At 39.9% G+C, this 20,942-nt stretch overlaps 1 protein-coding gene across 1 annotated transcript in view; it reads left to right on the top strand.

Moving 5' to 3' along the window:
* NCAM2 (neural cell adhesion molecule 2) overlaps positions 1-20,942 on the top strand; it is a 242,275-nt gene that overhangs the window by 175,970 nt on the left and 45,363 nt on the right. The window contains exon 15 of the mRNA XM_024212344.1: positions 11,052-11,232. Coding sequence (XP_024068112.1) covers positions 11,052-11,232 — 181 coding nt within the window. The remainder of the gene's footprint in view (positions 1-11,051; positions 11,233-20,942) is intronic.

The raw sequence follows: 20,942 nt of genomic DNA, 5'->3' as shown, positions 1-20,942 counted from the left end.
GAGCTGCTGCAGAAGTCCCAGCACTGTCGGTGGCAGCAGCTCAATCGTTGCCGCTGTCTTCGGTGGCAGCTCAATCGCTGCCGCCGAAGACAGCGGTGGGATTTCGGTGGCAGCTCCTTCAAATAGGGCCCCGCAGTGCCTAAAGCCGGCCCTGTCTGCCTGGAGCCATGCTGGGACAAGAGCCTGCTTCTCCATTCCTCCTCCCTCTCCGTGTTCATTGCTCTGCTTCCACCTGGAGTGGAGCCAAGTTAAGCTGTAGTACCCCAGAAGACTCCTTCTGAGACTTGCTGTTAGTTCCTGCCTTTCTCCGTGGAATGAAGGCGGAGGAAGGGCTTTGGTCTGTGTAAAAAGGAAGGCTCTCGACACTGTGCTGCTCCTTTTCAAACCCCGCATTCCCAAGGGATGAGTTAGCAACCACTCTGCCCCTTTTGCAGCAGTTTTCATCTCCCCCCACCCCACCACCCCCAGCCATAAAGCACTGTTCCCTTCACTGGGCCAGCCCAGCCCAAAAAAACCCTGCTTACAGGTGCAGGGCAGTCATTCATTTTGTTAGCGACATTACAGTTGTCGTTCATTTCCTGAGATCTTCATTTAAAGGGAAAAGGACTTGAAAATGTGTGTTTATTTACTTATTACAACAGCAGGATACTTAAAACTGTATTTCCTTTCCCAACATATAGTGTAGCATACCTAAACATGGTGGGGGGACAAATTTACCACCAGCAAAAGTAGTGAATTTGACTCAACAAGTGTAAGTTTTATCATTGCACTTGTCTTAACTTCTGCATATGCTATGAGTGGCCATACCATCTGCCATCCGCCCAGTATTACCTTACTAGATGTAACCAGGAGGTCATTTTACCAGCACTGGGGTATAAAAGGAGAGGTATAAGTCCAGATAGACTGTCAGTGTGAAAGAAACCAGGGGCATGAAATTGTGTATTTGGATAATTAAACAGCTGATAGCTAGGACCTTACATTATATAGAAACTAGCAAGCTGCAAGACCTTATTTTAAGTGCTATTTTTCATTTACCTTTAGCGTTAGCTCTGTCAATGGGCAAACATATTCTTTTATAAATAGTTTTTGTCATGCATGTTTCTTATTATGTAATTTCTAGTTTGATGATAGCCGTGGAATTATACAAGTTGTAAACTTGGCATGTGAAGCGATTTTCCTGGACTAACCAAAGCCAAAGATTGGTTGTTCAAAATCAATTGAGAGTGAGGTGGCAGATCTTGCAGTAATAGCCTGAGGGACTAACAGCTTTGTTTATATCACAAATCCCTAAATCTTAATTGACCTATTTAAGTGACTTGCAGTCCAGTAGGTTATAGACTATCTCAGTGGAGATGAGAGGGGGGAAAAAAGCAATTGTCTAGAAGAGACATGCTAGTAAAATGAGCAAAGGACTGTTAAGATATAACACAATTGTGTGAAGTCGAGTTTCCAGTTAAATATGGTATGTCTAGATATTTATGTACAGAAAGATATAAAATACATGTTAAAAGTCTCAGGTCAAGATATGGATTTAATCCATGTACACACTATAGAGACCTTAATTCTTCTCACTTATATGTTCTGAGATGTTCCTATGTTACTTAATTCTAGGCCTATATTGGATAAGTTTGGAACTTTAAGTTTGTGTGTTGTATGTTCTTTGGTCTGCCCTTTGGCCAAAATATAATACATTCACTTAAAACATCTATTTTATGTAATTTGTGACTAGTAAGTGTATGATATACAAAGTCCATATAAACTTTTTGATTTAAATAACAATTCCAAGCTGCCACAAAACATCATTCCTACATCATTCCTGTATACCGAATACTATATATATATATAGTATATATCCATCCATCCCCAGAGAATATTTGATATTGTCCATATTATTATGTGTATGTGTCTCTACATTTTTATTTTATGAAATGTCATGAAATTGTGACATAACAGGTTTTAAAAAAATCAGTGACTCAAGAAAACATTTTTTTTTCTTCATGGTTATCCAAGAATGAATGAATGTTAGTAAAGAAGAAACTGCATGAAATTGTATTTAATGTAAGAACATAAGAATGGCCATACTGGGTCAGACCAAAGGTCCATGCAGCCCAGTATCCTGTTGACAGACAGTGACCAATGCCAGGTGTCCCAGAGGGAGTGAACCTAACGGGTAATGATCAAATGATCTCTCTCCTGCCATCCATCTCCACCCTCTGACAAACAGAGACTAGGGACACCATTCCTTACCCATCCTCCTGGCTAATAGCCATTAATGGACTTAACTTCCATGAATGTATCTAGTTCTCTTTTAAACCCTGTTATAGTCCTAGCCTTCACAACCTCCTCAGGCAAGGAGTTCCACAGATTGACTGTGCACTGTGCAAAGAAGAACTTCCTTGTATTTGTTTTAAACCTGCTGCCCATTAATTTCATTTGGTGGCCCCTAGTTCTTATATTATGGGAACAAATAAATAACTTTTCCTTATTCACTTTCTCCACACCACTCATGATTTTACATACCTCTATCATATCCCCCCTTAGTCTCCTCTTTTCCAAGCTGAAAAGTCCTAAGCTCTTTAATCTGTCCTCATATGGGACCCGTTCCAAACCCCTAATCATTTTAGTTGCCCTTCTTTGAACCTTTTCTAATGCCAGTATTATATCTTTTTTGAGATGAAGAGACCACATCTGTATGCAGTATTCAAGATGTGAGCGTAACATGGATTTATATAAGGGCAATAAGATATTCTCCGTCTTATTCTCTATCCCTTTTTTAATGATTCCTAACATCCTGTTTGCTTTTTTGACTGCGTTGCACACTGCGTGGACGTCTTCAGAGAACTATTCACGATGACTCCAAGATCTCTTCTCTGATTAGTTGTAGCTAAATTATCCCCCATCATATTCTATGTATAGTTGGGGTTATTTTTTCCAATGTGCATTACTTTACATTTATCCACATTAAATTTCATTTGCCATTTTGTCACTTAGTTTTGTGAGATCTTTTTGAAGTTCTTCACAGTCTGCTTTGGTCTTAACTATCTTGAGCAGTTTAGTATCGTCTGCAAACTTTGCCATCTCACTGTTTACCCCTTTCTCCAGATCATTTATGAATAAGTTGAATAGGACTGGTCCTAGGACTGACCCTTGGGGAACACCACTTGTTACTCCTCTCCATTCTGAAAATTTACCATTTATTCCTACCCTTTGTTCCCTGTCTTTTAACCAGTTCTTAATCCATGAAAGGATCTTCCCTCTTATCCCAGGACAACTTAATTTACATAAGAGCCTTTGGTGAGGGACCTTGTCAAAGGCTTTCTGGAAATCTAAGTATATTATGTCTACTGGATCCACCTTGTCCACATGTTTGTTGACCCCTTCAATGAACTCTAATAGATTAGTAAGACACGATTTCCCTTTACAGAAACCATGTTGACTTTTGCCCAACAATTTATGTTCTTCTATGTGTCTGACAATTTTATTCTTTACTATTGTTTCAACTAATTTGCCCAGTACTGACGTTAGACTTACTGGTCTGTAATTGCCAGGATCATCTCTAGAGCTTTTTAAATATTGGCGTTACATTAACTATCTTCCAGTCATTGGGTACAGAAGCTGATTTAAAGGACAGGTTACAAACATTTCTTGTCTATTTATTCATTTTATTTTACAGGGGAGACCTTGCAGGTGTTCTGAGTGGGGTAGGGAACTAAGAATCAGTTCTAATAGAGCACAGTCCACTCCATGTCTCCACCCCTATACCAGTTCTCGGCCCTTATTCTGAATAATATTTGAAGTCAAGCAAAAGAGCTGCATTTGTTTAAGTTCTTTATCTGTTTATATTCTGGTTTTATAGGTATTTAAGTTTTGTTCCATGCCAACAAAAACAGATGAGTTTGGTTTTATTTCACTGATTTTAGAAGGGGTTGAGCCTACTGGGAGCATCTCTGTTTTGATAGGTTTAGTTTGTATCTAGGTGCAAAGCTAAATCTAACATTAGTTTAGGTACAGATGTTAGAGGCTGAGTGATAAACAGTAATAGAGAGTCAGCTAACAGAGCAATTTTATGCTCTTTAGTTCACAACTGCAGTCCTGGGTTCATTCTGTTAATTCTTATTTGCTCAGCTAAGTATTTATAACTAGATGAAACAGCAGGAGTGACAAGGTGTATCCCAGACATGTGTCATTACCCAATCTTATCTCATCTGTGAGGAGGGTCTGAAGTGAGCCACAGCATCTCTTCAGTATTTTTGATGGCCTTGTCACTTTGTGCAGAATATACGTTTTTATTTTAAAATATCGTTTTTTATCCTTTATGTCTGCCAATAAAGTCTTCCCAGTGTGAGCCATTGTACTCGTCTCTGCAGCGTGGCAGCCTGAAATAAGTGTAGTACTCCATCATCTCCATAGAATATTAACAATCAAACCTATGATGAAAGTTTAGATAAAGTAATTGTTAACTATTTTATTGCTAGATACTTTAGAAGAAACATCCAGAAAATCTCATCATCCTGTTTTGTTGAAGAGGATAGAAATAAAAGGGTGTCATCCATATTACCTCCCTACTGATGAAGGATTATTCCCTATACCACTTTGTCCAGTCCAGTTTTAAACTTCCTAAATGAAGAGCCTTCCTGCACTTCCCTTGGGAGAAAATTCAACAGTTCGATAGAGCTACTACAGGGAAGTTTTACCTGGTTTTGACCATCTCAATTTTTCTTTTCTTATTTTCTTCCATTACTCCTAGGGCTTGAAGTGAGCCTTTATGGAAGGGGTAAAGAGAGACAACAGCAATCTGGTAAACGAGAAGGAGATGAAATGAGGAAGAGAGAAATGAGGGAAAAGCTACCAAGAAAGGGGAAATGCAACATCCGCTAGGGAGAATGGAAGAGGGCAGAGGGGGAACAACTAGGGGAGGTAGCCTTGAGAACATGACCAGTGTGTAGTGCAACTGCTTTTTCCCCACGGCAACCTCCTCCTCCATTAAAGCAGTACCTTGGAGCATTATAACCATAGATAGATATTTCTTTTGTTTGGCTGAAGTCCATATTTCTCCAGTTGGGTTAAATTATTTTTTCCAATTGGATGCCTAAAGAAATACAATCATATATTCATGATGCTTTCATCAGAATGAATGGATGCTATTTAAAGTTCTTAGTTATCTGTTAACTGCTTCCCCTCTCTGATCCCTTTTGGTCCCATTTAATTAGCTTTCCTATAACTCCCTCCAGCCTCATTACCAGCCTCTTGATCAACATCTTTGCTTGTGTGTTTAACAAGTATATTAGATAATAAGCTGAACATCAATCAACAGGTTTTCCTTCTTTGGGAGCAGTGTTTTACAATCGCTTATTTGATACTAGGGATCAGTTCCTTCATTATTAATATTTCTACAAAGATTCTTGCTAAGACTGAGGAAAGTCTTCATAAAAGATCACAGCAAAGCCATCTGGTCTAGGGCATTTTTCAGTTTGTATTATGTAAATTGCCTGTTCTACTCCTGTCAGTTTTTGCATCTGAGAATTGTTCTGTTTCATAAACTTTCATAAACTTAATCAAGTAATTCTGAAGCACAGATCTTTCTGTTATATACTGCAGAGTATAAAATTGTGAATACAAATTTTGCAACACTTCTGGGTTATTGTTTTAGGCCCAAATCCTCACCTACTGCTTTAAGCCTAAGTAGGCTTAGTGTAAGGGGGGTTTCCATAGCGATTTGGAAGGGAGAAATCCTCCTCCAGGCCACAGAATGCCAGTGGATTTGAAAAGAAAAAATATGTTCAGCTAACAAAACTTTCCCCTGACACCCCTGGTACCATTGTAGTTGGGAATTAGAATCAAGTAATGACATACCCAACTTCCGTTGGGGTCCTTTGAATTTGCCCCCTGGTTTTTGAGCTTTTATGGTGCATTCAGATCACATTTCTGAGCTTTTCTCTGTAACCATGAGGACCAGGAACTTTTTATTTTTTGTCCACTGAAAGCTGAGATTCTCACATAATCACCAGGAGGTGGGGCTATATGAAGAGCATCAAATATTGCGAGACACAATAAAAACGTCCAAGTTGGCAAACAGTGCAGCTCCCCTGACTTCAATGGAGCTTTGTCCATTCCCACCAGCAGGGAATTTGGCCTATTGCATTTTTGAGCCATCTCCAGTAAGTAACAGCCTACATAGCTGCTGGTCCAATAACCATAGGCCTCTCATCCCTATTCTGCAAGGCTTGTTCCTAATGAGTTCTCAGACCCTGCTTCCTTGGTGGCATATTGTCTTGCCAGTTCCCAACCAGAGAAAGAAAACGATAGAAGAAACTAATACATCAATATTAAAACAGGAATTGTTTATATCTCTTTGTAGAGCATTACTGCCTACCTGCAGTCCCCAGCTGCCTGAAACAAGTGTGAGTCGCCCACCAACAGTAGTTTCAAAGATGCTGCTAACCAAATATTGACTAACTTGTTTTTCTTCACTTTTTGGGGAATCAAGGGGAATCTACATCTTTTAATATTCACCATGCATTTTTCTTTCTTCTTTCGTGAAGATTTCTGGTATTTCCTATTCCCATCTCTCTACTTCACACTGGTTATCTGCTTAGTTCCCAAGGTGATTTTAAAGACTCACCTAAGGTCTCTTTGAAGTCTAAAATATCCATCAGTTCCACTGGAGTACCGTACATTTATTAGATACCTAGTTGTTTTTAATAAATCCATTAGGAGCTTATCTGTAGGCACCAAAATACCTTTAAAAATATGACCCTTAGACATTTTTGAAAAATTTACCATTTGGCTTCATACCTTCTGTAAAGCACTTAGCAAGGAGTTGGCATTATACATATAGTGAATCATATTCTTTGGTCTATGACTTTGTGTAAGGTTTGTTTCAGCAAAGAGATTATACTTTGAAAAAAAACTCGTTCCCTAAGCCTTAAAATTAATGGAACTTGGCATTCAGTTCTCCTAGTCAGCTTTGAAAATCTCAGTCATAATAGAGCCCAGTGACCAGGCTTACAACATCTGTGATCTACTTAATAAGCAGTGTTACAGAAAACAAAACAAAAAACACAGTGCAATCTCTGAGCTAATGCTGTTCTAACTGTAACATCTGAAGATTTACATTTCTTGATGTATATTAGAGACGAAACTGCTAATAGTAGTACTAATAGGAGGCCTTTGTACCTAAAGGAACAGATTTTAGATTGCAAGTGCTTGCTTTAAAGGAGCTTCTTGTCTTTTATGTGTTGGTAAAGCACTGTGTACAGCATTCTATAAATAATAATTAGCATTATAATAACAAGAAAAGCCTAATGAGGTAGAAATCTTTCTTTATGGTTCTGTTTTTCTGCTTCTAAAGTAATCAAATAAAGGGGCTTAGCATAAACAGGGAGATTTATAGAAACAGTGAGTGGGTTTCCCACATACATGCACACACACGCTAGCAAATAAATTAGCCTGAGCATATTGCTCAGTACTATCCTGAGTAAAGGACTCTTGAAAATTCATATGAGATATCAGTGATAGTGAAGGAATTTTCTGCTCTTCGTTTTATCTGTTTACCTAAGATGCCATTGGTGGGCTCTGAACACAGGGTTTATCCCTGTTTAGGGAAAGATGAGGTAGCAAAGCTTGATGGAATCCCAGGTAGCTCACTCTCCCAATTTTGCCTTTATTCTAATTGTTTCCAATTTGTGTTAGCAACATACTGCTAAATCTTTCTCACATAATGTTGTCGTTGAATTCAGTCCTTGGATTTCATCTTTTGGAAAGAATATGCCTGTCACAGGGTACATTCACTACTAGGATGCCTCCTTGTGACCACATCTGGGGATTTGCTTCACTTAGGTCTGATGCCCTTTTCCTCGCCCTGTGGTCTCTCTGTTTCTCTGAGACTCAGGGTGCTCCTTCTTTGTGACACAGCCCTCTGGCCAGGTCACTATAGTCCTCCCCTTCCAGGGTATCAAAGTCCCACTGGATCAGCAGCCAAATTGCCATTCCAGTCAGCCTTCCAGTCCAAGGCCAGGTTCATTGCTGCCTTTCTAGTGGCTGGTAGGGGAATCCAGGCCTGTCCACTACTCTGTGTTCTAGTCCAGGGACCCTATATCTGGTAACTGTGGTCTGCCAGCTCCTTCTGCTACCTTCCTGGACTCCTTGCAACTTTCTTCTTGATCTTCTGGACCTCCTCTGAGTTTACCGACCCAGACTCCCTCATCACTGGAAGTAACTGCGGACTACTGAACTCTGTAACTCAAACACACCTCTTTACTTTCAGGGAATGATTGCCGCCTACTTTCCCTGCAGCCCCTTTCTGCTGACAACTTCCTGGCTTTATACCAGGCCTGTCTACTCAGCTGGGTTCTATCTTCTTCTTCCTCAGTTGCAGCCTATCAACTTAATTAACCTCACTTAACATGCTTTGCCTTGTTCTTCCTCAGTTGCAGCCTGTCAAGTTAATTAACCTCACTTAATCTGCTCTGCCTTGTGTGAGGTGGATATCCCACTGCAATGCCTTTATATCTGGGTTTCTGCTGCTACATGGGCTTTAGGGAGTAGAGACACTATTTGGCCCTTAGCCCTTGTGCTTATTCATGAACTTATTCAATTTTGAAATGGGCTCCACAGAGCATGGATCATGTTACTATAGAGCACAGATATAGACTTTAGGAAAAAGACCTATAGCCCATATATAAAAAAGCATATACAAACATAATGTGCGGTGATTTCTATAGCTATACACTATGATCATCAAAATTTCATTATCTATTGTATACAAAAACTATGTTAAAAATGTTAAGGTTACAAAGTCAAATACTCAAAAGATAGGAAATGCCAGAATTAAGATTGCCTTTAAATCTTAATTCAGCCCTTCTGATTATTTTACGATCTTTAACTACATAACCACATGCTATTTTTTTCCACAGGACCCCAGCCTCATTCAGTTCACATGATGGACCTGTTCTGGGTATGGATGAGGGTTCTGTAGTGAAAGAGGCTGTTACTTGTAGGACTTCTGCCACATTTGTTGCAGAAATTGGAAGGTGTGTAGTGAATGAGGTAGGGGATTGCAAGAAGAGAAAGGATGGTCTTCTGGTTAAGGAAGTTGAATGCAGCCCTGGGAATTGGATTCTATCCCTGCCATTGCCACAGGGTTCCTGTGTGATGCTAGGCAAGTCACTTAAACCAAACTTTTTATAGATGCTAACTAAATGCATTTTCCTTTTTTTCTGGGTGCCCAACTTGAGACCCTGGTGTCTGATTTGCAGAAGTGCTGAGCACACACATCTGCAAGTCATTAGGAGCTTTGAACATATAACATACTTATATATAATGCTAATTTCTTGACTTTTCATGGCTTAACTTTGCAATCATAACATTCTTTTAACATAGTTTATTGGGTGTAATTTCCTAGGTTTTTTTTTTTAAATAACCACTAAAAACCAGAAATTCTAACACATAGTGTCATATTCACTCTCACATCATTCATCGGCAGAGTTTGAACCTTTAGATCCGCTACACAGACCCCCTGCCACTTCACTAATGGAGTAATTAATAGCAATGTAGTTTGTCACTCTGTGTGTGGACCAGCCATTAAATGGGGATTAGGACAAATGTTGCCAGCGGGTTTCACAGATATTAGCTGACATCAGCAGATAGTTGTGATTCAGGAAAGTTGGGTTCTATTTCAGGTTCTGGAGGGTGCTTTACTGGACTCAGACACTTCTGTCCCTTTTCTCCCAAGCCTAACTCAGTCTGCCCCTACCCTCCCAATACATCCATGTTCCAATCTTATCTCTATCCCCACCACCTTGTCCGAGTCCCAATCACCTTCCGTAACTAATGTCAGTCCATCTCTGGGCTCCCTGTCTGGGTCCCAGTCTTGCCTCCACTCTTGCTCCCTGTCCTAGTCTCCCTCCCCAAACTCATCATTTCAGTATCATTCTCAGGCTCCTTGTCCTAGTTTTCTTGCCCAGCTACCCCCAGTCTTCTGGCTCCCTACGCTCTTCATCTGATCCCTCTCCCAGCATACGATCCAAGTCTCCTTGTCTTAATCTCTCCTGCCACTATACTTGGCTCCTCATTTGATCCCACTCATCCCACCCAACTCTTTGTTTCCAGTCTCAGTCTCCTTGCCCACCCAGTTCATTTCTACCCTCAGCCCCACTGGCTCCTTGTAACTATGGGCAGCACTTCTAGTGCTGCCTAAAATATACCAATACAATGTGTTTATATATTTATTTTTTATTTTTTGTTTGTGTACCTTAAGATCTCAAAACAATATTTTATATATCCATCTTTTAAATGTAATATAATTTCTGTCAAATAACTTGTGGTACTTTCACTGATGAGGGCCTTACATACATGTTTAGCTTCAATATTTAATTATATGTAATTAAATTAGATGCTCCGTGTGAAAGTTAATAATCATGAAAGGTTTGAATTCAGAAAACTGTAAAATATACTGTATATGATATTATATATCCTACAGGATGTTATAAATAAGTTCATAACCTACTTGAGTGGGATACCCCGTTAACATAGGGCCAATGAATTTCCATCATTGTTCAGAGTTCTGCACTGAGACTAAGGACAGATGCAGTCACAACTATGTTTTTATGAGCATTTATTTATTGCATTCGGTAACTGATCAACTTTGTTTATATTGGGAATTTTCTTTAAAAAAAACATTGATTATAATAAAAATCACTGAAGCTTCATTTATTCTAAATGAAGCAGTTTTGTACCTTTACAAGAACATATAAATTGTGATTCTTCTATGCTTTGAAATGGGCATCAGTACTTGAACAAAATACAAATTTATAACAACGTTTTCAAACTCAGGCACCTAATGATATGTTCTTAAATCCATATTTAGGAACCAAAGTAAAAAATGTCCTAATTTCAGAGAAGCTCATTACCTACAACTCATATTGAAGGCAAAATGGACTGTGAGAACTTTGAAAAAGATTTGGGGCTTAATTTAGGTTATGCAACCTTAACAATTTTGGCTTTAGTATATGAATTCATGATTATTTAAACTAATATTTGCATCTTTACAGAAAGATAAGGAAGACCAGTGGCTAGAGAAAAAAGTACAGGGTAGTAGAGACCACATAATCTTAGAGCATCTGCAATGGACCATGGGTTATGAAGTGCAAATTACTGCTGCCAATAGACTGGGTTATTCCGAACCAACATTGTATGAGTTCAGCATGCCACCAAAGCCCAACATTATTACTGGTAAGTTAATTTTAAAATATAGTCTAATATTGAACTGGTTGTTTTCTGCTGATAGTATTTAACATGTGTGCTCTTTGGTTCTTGCTGCAGTCTCTGAATTTAAGCTTATTGAGAACTGAAAACCTTTTTAACGGCCTAGACTTGACATCCCAGTATTCTTTATTGTCAGCAAAGACTGGATGTATAACCCCTAAACTGGAGGAGTTTGTTGTTGTTATTTATATTACCTAGGGCCTAGGATCCCTAGTCATGGGCCAGGACCCCATTGTGCTATGCATTGTACACACACAACAGAAAGATGGTCCCTGCCCCAAAGGCCTTTCAGTCAAAGTTCCTTTCCTTTCACTACTATTGGTATTAGTGAAGTCATCCATAATTGCAGAAGAACACAGAACCCCAACCTCAGTTACTGGCAGTTAATAAGAGAGATTGTTATTCAGAAATGCACTTGCTGTATCCTTGTAAGCTTTTTTGTTTTTAATGGTTTATGTTGTCTGTTGTAAATCTATTCATGTGTTGGTATCCTGGGGTTCAGTCCAAGTCAATGGGACTACTCATGCTTTAAATTAAGCATGGTATTAAGGGCTCTGCTTGAGCAGGTTGCATACTCAGCGCCTTGCAAGATCAAGCCTTTAAATAGGTCTGCTTTATTTAATCTCTTTAGTTACTCTTTAAGGAACTTTAAGTGTATAAAGTCCTAAAGTTCCAACTCTTCAAACGTGACTGTTCCTATAAATAAAGTTGCTCATGTGCATAAGTGCTTATGTAATTTGGTGTTAACAGTTTTAAAAAAGCAAAAATACACAGTAGTTCAGGGCTAGTAGTGTTTCAGTTATTAACTTCTTGAGGGTTAAAATGTAACCTTTAAAAAATATTTCAAACTGAAATTTGAGGCACAACTTACCGATTCCCATGCATCATTTTCAGCAACGGTCTAATCTGATTCATTTAATTTACGCAATGGACATAAATTAGTTTTTTAGGATTTTCAGATGTTTTCTAATCTGCTATAACTAAAACAGCTTAATTTTAGAACTATGAGTTTTCAAGGTTTTAGTTCAGGTTATGGCAGTAACATTTAAATTTAAAAATCAAGTGCTAAACTTTTGCAGCATCTAATTTTCACAGAGGTTTTATGTATGCTATAAATTACACAGATAATGTATTACACTAAAATTTAAAACTTGCCAAATATATATCAAGGCCAATGGAAAAAAGGAGAAAAGTAATACCATATCAATTCTTGTGTTTCCTATGGGGTCTGAATGTATGAACAGCTCTGGTTTCACTAGTGTTGATTCCAAATGACCTATAGCCTTGATGTATCACTGGAAATATTTCAAATAATTAACACATTCTTTTTTTTCTCCTGTTATCTTATCAGCTGCTAACGAACAATCAACCCACTACATTGTTAGCGGATTTTTTTAGAAAACATATTTTAAAGAGAAATGTCTTAGGCATCTATGTGAATGGCTTTTCCCATATCATCAGAAATAATCCATTGATATTAAAAGTACTATTTCTGGAATTTATATACAGTTAAGAAGCATGCCACATAACTTAGTAAGAATAGTTTAGGATCAAATCAAGCCCTGGTGTAAGCAGGGTGTTGGTTTGTGCCTTTGGTCGGTATAAATAGGTGGAAATTTGTTTGGGTCTTGACAGGGGCTCAGTTCCCTCACAGTCCAGTCTACTTCTGTTCGATCCTGCAGTGAAAGGGGATGCCTTATGACATCAATCTGTTTGCCACAGAAACATTGTGGTGTCACAGTTCAGCATTAAGATTTTACCTCAGGACAAAATGGAAATGGAGATGTGGGCTGTAAGGAAAAAAGATTTGCTCTAGCAATTATTGTGGGGAAGTGCTATGCAGAAGGTCAGACTAGATGATCACAATAGTCCCTTCTGGCCTTGCTCATATGACTCTATGAAACAGCTTTCATCTCAATGAAAAAACTTTTGCAAGTAGAAAATGTAATAAAACCTTGTGAAAAACAGAAGAAAGGCAAACCGATTTCCTTTATACGTTTGATATATTTGGAATTGTTTAACAGTATGAAAGTTTCACCTTAATGCCTCTTAGGTATAGATATATCTAATGAAATATAAGCGTACCTCTTTACAATTGTTTATAATTGTTTAAAATCATAAATAATTGCAACAACTGACACAAACACAAAATACCTGCACGTGTGGTAACAAAGCTCTATACTTGTGTATAAAAGGCAATTCAGGTAACCAACATCTAAATGGAGATGGAGCATTTTTCATTTTATGCACATGCTTTTGCAACTATTTGAACATGTAGCTCAGGGGTCGGCAACGTTTGGCACGCGGCTCGCCAGGGTAAGCACCCTGGCGGGCCGGGCCAGTTTTATTTACCTGCTGATGCGGCAGGTTCGGCCGATCGCGGCCCCCACTGGCCGCGGTTCGCCATCCCGGGCCAATGGGGGCGGCGAGAAGCCGCAGCCAGCACATTGCTCGTCCGCGCCGCTTCCCCGCCGCCCCCATTGGCCCGGGACGGCGAACCATGGCCAGTGGGGGCCGCGATCGGCCGAACCTGCCGCGTCAGCAGGTAAATAAAACTGGCCCGGCCCACCAGGGTGCTTACCCTGGTGATCCGCCTGCCGAACGTTGCCGACCCCGATATAGTCCCTTAGATACAGGTAATTACTGCAATTATGATTATGCAACTAATTAGTTTCCTTGACAACTACTTTTGCAAGCATAAAGTGGGTGTGAAATTAACATCCTATGGAAATTCTGTAGAACCTTTTTTAATTGATCTGAATATTTTGCCAGAAGATTCTCAGAAACTCTCTACAGAATTCACTGTAGCTATCTGGGAGCCCATCCTCCAGTACAAGGTGCTACCTAGTTTTGAAATGTGTGTCGGGTGTTTGTGTTTTGTTTTTAATCCCTGTGACACTAATAGTAAAGCAACGTTTTGGAACTTCAACCCTGATCCCTACACAAACTTACATGCGTCCTTAACTTCAAGCAGATGAGTAATCCTTAACTTCAGTGGATCTGCTCACATCTAGGAGAAAAATGACTAGCAGCTTTGTCAGCTTTTTTTTTTTTTTTTTTTCATATATCAGTTTCAGGAGCAATTTTTATTTTAAATGCTGCCCCCAATGTTGATGTGTTGTATTAACAGCCTTGGAACAGTCAGAATCTCTGTGCAGTTCCCACAAACAGAATGACCTTTGCTGTCAGTGTTGAGAATCTTGCTTACCCTTTTGAACAAATGGCTGTCAGTTGTGCTAAAGCACCTTCACTCATCCTGACCAAAGTCATTTAGTGATGGGCAAAGATGGACAATCTATTTAATATGTGATATTTTCTCTGATTTTCACACTGTGCCCGATAGCAGCAAAGATGTCAGTGTTCATCATGCCAAACAGATTCTTTATATCATCAGTATTGACTAGAAATGACAGCTTTATGAGATCTAAAGGTTCATCTCGAAGGGAATGTATTACAACATATTTTTCTATTGATGCAAAAGTTTTTTTTTATATTAACAGAGTTAGGAAGTCAATATGAATATAATAGCCCCTTTTCCCATCTGCGTCCAAGACATTTGTGTTGGCACTTTCCTGGCCCCACAGATCAGCGTGTCTTGAGGTTTTCTGCTTCAGATGTGGTTTAAAACTCTTAATAAAACATAAAAAAATCACAGAAATAATTCCCCCAAGTGGATGCTGACAATCTTGGGAACTTCTCATATCCATTAAAGCCTTCTCTTCAGATTTCTAGCAGATTTGAACTCACTCCTTCCATTTAACACCACAGTGTCAAAAGTCACAAATGTAATGTCATACAGGGACTCAACCTACAGAAAAGCCCAAGAAAGTGATTTTGGGGTGAAGAAAATATTCAAAATACAAAAAATGGTAGGTTGTTGTTGATTTTGTTTTACTCAGTTCTTTTAAACATCTGTTTTATTTTTTTGCCAAGGAAGTTGACAGTGTTCATGGGAGGATTTCCATTCTCCAGTGATGCCTACCTGACTTAGTTACCCTCCTGGCCTTTCTTCTAGGTTCCCAGTTACAGGCCTTAATCTGCCTCCGTGAAAACCATGCTACAGTCCTATCTCCTTTTATATCATTGCCAGTAACAAATATTTTTCAGGACACGTTAGGCCCTCAGCTATATGCATTTAACCCCATTTTCTTTCAGTTATGTGCTCAGTGATCTACATGCAAACACACTACCCTCACTGGGTTTGCTCCTGTGGTCCAGTAGCTAAATCCTATTAAACAATTCTGTAGATAATGAACATGAAGGAACAGAATCCAGTTCAGCCTTTCTGAATTGTATTGGGTCTTCAGTGCTGCTAGCAACCAAAAAATAGTAAAAACTTACTTTAGTCAATAGTGAGCATGTGTAACTCAAGATACACTGAGGAAGGAGATCTGTTGAATGAAACTATATTATTTTCAGAATGGGACCACTTTTTAAGCAATACATTCAGCTAAGAAGTAGTATCAATGTCAGCTGCTGGCTTCCAGTTCTTATTCTTGTTTCCAGGGAAATGTATGTTTCATCAGTAAAAATAAAGTAATAAGTTTTTAAATACTTATGTGTTTTTGCCCCACCCGTCCCTTCCCATGGAACTAAGCTGGAAAGGATATCAGTGACAGCATTGGCTAAGAATAGGAGTCCTTACTTGTAGCTATCAAGTAATAGCTGCCTGCTTATAACTCCAGTAAAAGGACAGTAGAATTCTATAGTATTTCAATTTGAAGGGAATTTTTTTAATGCGAAAATATTTTAACAGGATGTCTTCAACCATTATTTTTTCTCCCCAGAATGAGCACAGTCATCTTTTGGAGGGCAATTTGCTAAAAAGTTCTGACCATTGCATGTAGCCCAACAGATACACACATCATCAAATCTTTTGATAACAAATCAGATCTCTCTTCATATAATGCTGATTTGATAAAGAAAGTCGAAATTTAAGAAGCCTTTAGTTATGATTGCTGATGTATATTTTGGTCCCAGATGCCACATTGTTAATGTTTTACTAAGAATTTATTTAAATGGAGCACAGTGCATTGGTGTCAGCCAGTTCAAAATGTTTGAGGAGAGAAAAATAAATTATTTACCTGTAATTCAACTCCATTTGGCTGGATTTCTACACTTAGGTTTCATGCTTCTAGCCCAAGACAGGTGGGAACTCCCATAATTCTCAAAAGTTTTTAGACCTGCCTATTCCCCCAAACCAACTGCCTGTGCCTCACTGCCACCTAGAACATAGTACTGTATTGTACAGGAAGACAATTGTTCCTTAATCTCTAAGAAAAATGTATGTCATATATTGTGGAGATGCTGGTCATGGCTCCATGGTTGAATTGAGATTTGCATTTGAAGCAGGGATTCAACTACTTTGGTACCTATAAAGAATAGAGTATCTTCCTCAAAATTACAGTACCTACTCTTTGGCCCTTTGAGTGTAGAATAAATTAATAGAATAAATTATCTGAAAATTTAGAAGTAAATCTGTTAACCAGTTTGAGTAAATATTAATTTTAAAATGGGTCATGTATGAAATTTAGTGCCCTGAACCTGACCTTTCTTTGTCCATTATGATCTTAATAATGAGATCATACAGAATTTGTAAACTTCCCAGACAGTTAAAACTCATTGAAAAATTTTGCATATGCTATGTTTGATTATTTTTTTTAGTGCCAATAACTTCAACCTCACTTCATCAGCCCTAGTTGCAAGGCTGCAACTTTTCTGAATGCTGGGCCTGAGAATCTGTTTCTGGTCAGAGGCCCACAAAGCATCTTGAACTAGCTAGTGTCTCACGTGGAGGCCTCAATTGAACTAAGGTGCTCCAGTGCTAATTAAAACCCTTGGGTGATATTTCCAAGATAGAAAGATTCTCCAGTGCATCCAGGAAGGTCTTTTCACCCCTTACTCATTTGTCTTCAGTCATATCTAGAAGAAAGAACAAAAGACAAGTCATCCTAAAGGAAGAATTGAAGGTATCAGTGCTCTCTGAAACAGTAAATCTGTAAGCAGCAATCCATATTGGTGTATCTAATACAAGGCAGAACAAACTCCCCAGCTTTACCAAGTTACCTAAAACCAATTATCAGTAGTTTGATAGATGATTTGATCCCCAAGTCAGAAGGCTAGGAAAAAAACTAGTTCCTCTAAAAACTTGCACTAGGTTCCTGAGAATCTTTCAGAGAACATGGCACACACATACAAAGGATGCAAAGCATAATCCTAAACAAATCTGTAGTCCACAGGAGAAGTAGAGAGCTAGAAATAGCAACATTGGTGCATTTCCAATCAGACGCTTCTTTTGTCAACCACAATCAGAAGAGAGCTGAAGGGGAGCAGAATAGTCTAGAGCAGTGGTTCCCAAACTTGTTCCGCCGCTTGGGCAGGGAAAGCCCCTGGCGGGCCGGGCCAGATTGCTTACCTGCCATGTCCGCAGGTTTGGCTGATCGCGGCTCCCAGTGGCTGCAGTTCACTGCTCCAGGCCAATGGGAGCTGCTTGTAGCAGCGGCCAGTACTTCCCTCGGCCCGCGCCGCTTCCAGCAGCTCCCATTGGCCTGGAGCAGCGAATCGCGGCCACTGGGAGCCGTGATTGGATGAACCTGTGGACGGGACAGGTAAACAGCCCGGCCCGGCCCGCCAGGGACTTTCCCTGCCCAAGCGGCGGAACAAGTTTGGGAACCACTGGTCTAGAGTACAGTGAGACATTAAAGAGCTAGGTGAATTCATACCTGGTTTATGCTGTGAGTATACAATTGATAGCTAGGAATCCAATCAATATTGTATTCTTAGAGAAATGCTTATCCAAAGTGGCAACAAGAAATATATTTAAGTTAACAGCCCCCTCAAATCAGTGATGTAATAGCCATAGCAACCATGCCATGTTTTGCACTTAAGGGAATCCTACAAAGGAATACTAAAAATATGTTGAATAAGAATATTATCTAGTTGCAGACAGGATTTACATATTGTTCTCACTGAAATGGCAAGCTCTCAGTGTAGTTTAGGAATAACTCTGTATACTCCATTCCCTGAGGAAACTCTAATGGTTTTATACTGGGTAGGCTAGAAATCATTAACAGACTTTGACAGAACAGCACTTGATGTGACTCTAGAGAGACAAATTTACAAACAACCTCACGCTATTACTATTGCCACACTCACAGCCAGAAAAAGTAGGACATTTGAGAGAAATGTCAAAAAAGGCCTGCACAACTTTACCAAAAGAATTAAATTCTTCCCATATTGTGGCTCATGACAATGTTAAATTAAGTGAAGATTACAGTAATGGAAAACAATAGAGAAATAATGAAAATACACCCATATCTTCCCTATCCCTGTACTGTGAGAAAGTTAGATGAGGAGTGGAGTGACTAGGTTCAATAAAATGAAAAGCCACTTGAAACTGAAATTAACATTTTTTGATCTGTGAAAAAGTTTTCTGTTATTTTCATTTCTGTGCATCTTTACTTCTGTTCGTCCAAGTCTGAAAGCAGAAATGTTGAAATATCACACATAGTGCTAGTATTAGCAGATTTCCAGCACATAGACCCCAAAGGTTCGGTTAGGCCAGTCGTTTAGTTGTTTAATCACACCAAATCACCAAGCATCTTGAGGTTTGTCTGTCAGTAAGATCACAATACTGCCTACTTTAATCACATAGAGTAGCAATTTATTTGGTGAATAGTGTCATTGATTTCTGTGAGCCAGATTCCATCATTCTTACTCACATCGAGTAGTATTTTAATTGCAATGGGGATATTTACAGGATAAAATATTACTCACTTTGAGTGAGCATGGCATACTCAAACTCCAGGTAAGTACATAGAGAAAAAATGCATAGTAATGTGATCACAATGATATCTAATCACAATAATGAAAACACAGCATTATCTAATAAGAACTTTGCATTCAAGGTTACTAATCTCCTTTTTGAGGTGAACCAAATGTCTGATAACACACCATAATAGCATACTAACCCCTCACTGGTACTCATAAATGGAGGGCCTTTAAATCTGGACATTAACTAAACAAGATAAAGAATACTCAGCCCTAGGTTGTCAAAAGTTGCTAATGATTTTAGGTGCACCATTTTGGGTGCCTGACATTTGTAGAGAGGCTTGATTTCAGAAAGTGCTACGTCCCCACCCTTTTTGGTATCTCAGACAGAACACTGAAAAATTCAGTACTCTGTATCCCTAGTCACTTTTTGAAATATAGGCATCCAGATACCTATGGAGCCAGAAGAACTACACATCACTAAAGACAAGAAAAGCTCTCAACAATTGAAAAATTATATTCTGTGCCTGGGATGGGGTGGATAAACCCTGCAGTGGAGAGACAGGGGGACAGGAACAACTCTGGGTCCAGGAAGCCCCACCCTGACAGGCCTGCTGGGCATGCTTCAGTTGGAGGAGGAGCTTAAAAGGGAGTCTCTTCAGCAGAGCACGGTGGCAGGCATAGATAGACAGACTTGCACTAACTGCTACAGAGGGATTATGCCAGGAAAGTAATTCCAAGGGGAGGGATTTATGCATGAAGCCAGGACTCCCCACTCATGGGCCATGTTGCAAGGAACAACCGCAGGCCGTGACACATGCCAAGGAGGACAGAGCGGTATGAAGAGACCCAAGGGATGGTATGGACCTCAGATAGCAGATGCCTTCCTTATGGCACCCAAGAGGGCCCCTGGGTCAGTACTTGGTGAAGTGGGAGGCCCTGGTTCCCCTACCTAGATGGAGCTGTCACCACAGTCTCTTATCAATAGATGAGGAGGCACGCCCCCGCTCAGAGCTGGTGGAGAATGTGGGCTTGACAGCCCAGTCCTGATGAAGGACATAAGGAAGGTCAGCAGAGAAAAATACAAACAAAAAAAGCCCACAACATGACAACATGGATGTGGAGAAGCTGCTGAAATGGATCATGGAGAGCCAACGTCAAAAGGCAATTACTCCAACAGCTGGCTGCACAACACCAGCAGCAAGCAGCTCGACAGCCACAGGAGCAGTAGCAGCAATTCATTTGAGACCTGACCACACAACATCAAGAGTAGCAAGAACACTTGGTCCAGCAGATGGCAACACTCCTACAACGTTCTGGAGCCACCACTAATCAGAGGCCAGAGTCCTCTGGGAGGGTCCTGATGTCACGGATCCTGGTCAAGCTAACAAATATGGGCACAGAGGATAACCACAGAGCCTTCTTAGTGGCATTTGAACATGTGGCTACTGTGGTGGAGTGGCTGCCAGATCACTGGGCCACGCTTCTGGCCCTCATACCTGACCGGGCCAGCCCAAGGATCCCATGGATGCTTGAGACTACCATCTGATTGTGACTGTTCTTTTAGACTATTTTGATATCTCCCCAGAAATGTACTGCCAACGCTTCCAGAGAGAAAGGTACCCACCAGGGGCCCACACCCAGGTCATGGCCCAGTGCCTGAAATATTATTGCTGGCATTGGCTAATCCCAGATGGGTGAACTGGGGTACAAGTGACAGAGGATAATGTACTTAAGTAATTTATCCAGTTTTTTTTTGGTTGGGAGATAAGAGTGGGTGCAGAGACACCAGCCAGATGGTCTGTCAGAGGCAGTAGGCCTCACTGAAAATTTTGTGACAGCTGAACAGCCCCCTCCCCCTCTCAACCCTCAAGGGTGGGAGCCCTGAGGTTAGGCCATCACTGAAT

This window comes from Terrapene carolina, unplaced genomic scaffold (genome assembly GCF_002925995.2).
Source record: "Terrapene carolina triunguis isolate 2854851 unplaced genomic scaffold, T_m_triunguis-2.0 Scaffold38, whole genome shotgun sequence".
NCBI lineage: Eukaryota > Metazoa > Chordata > Testudines > Emydidae > Terrapene > Terrapene triunguis.
Note: the sequence above shows the minus strand (reverse complement) of the source record. Positions and strands in the feature narration are given on the sequence as shown.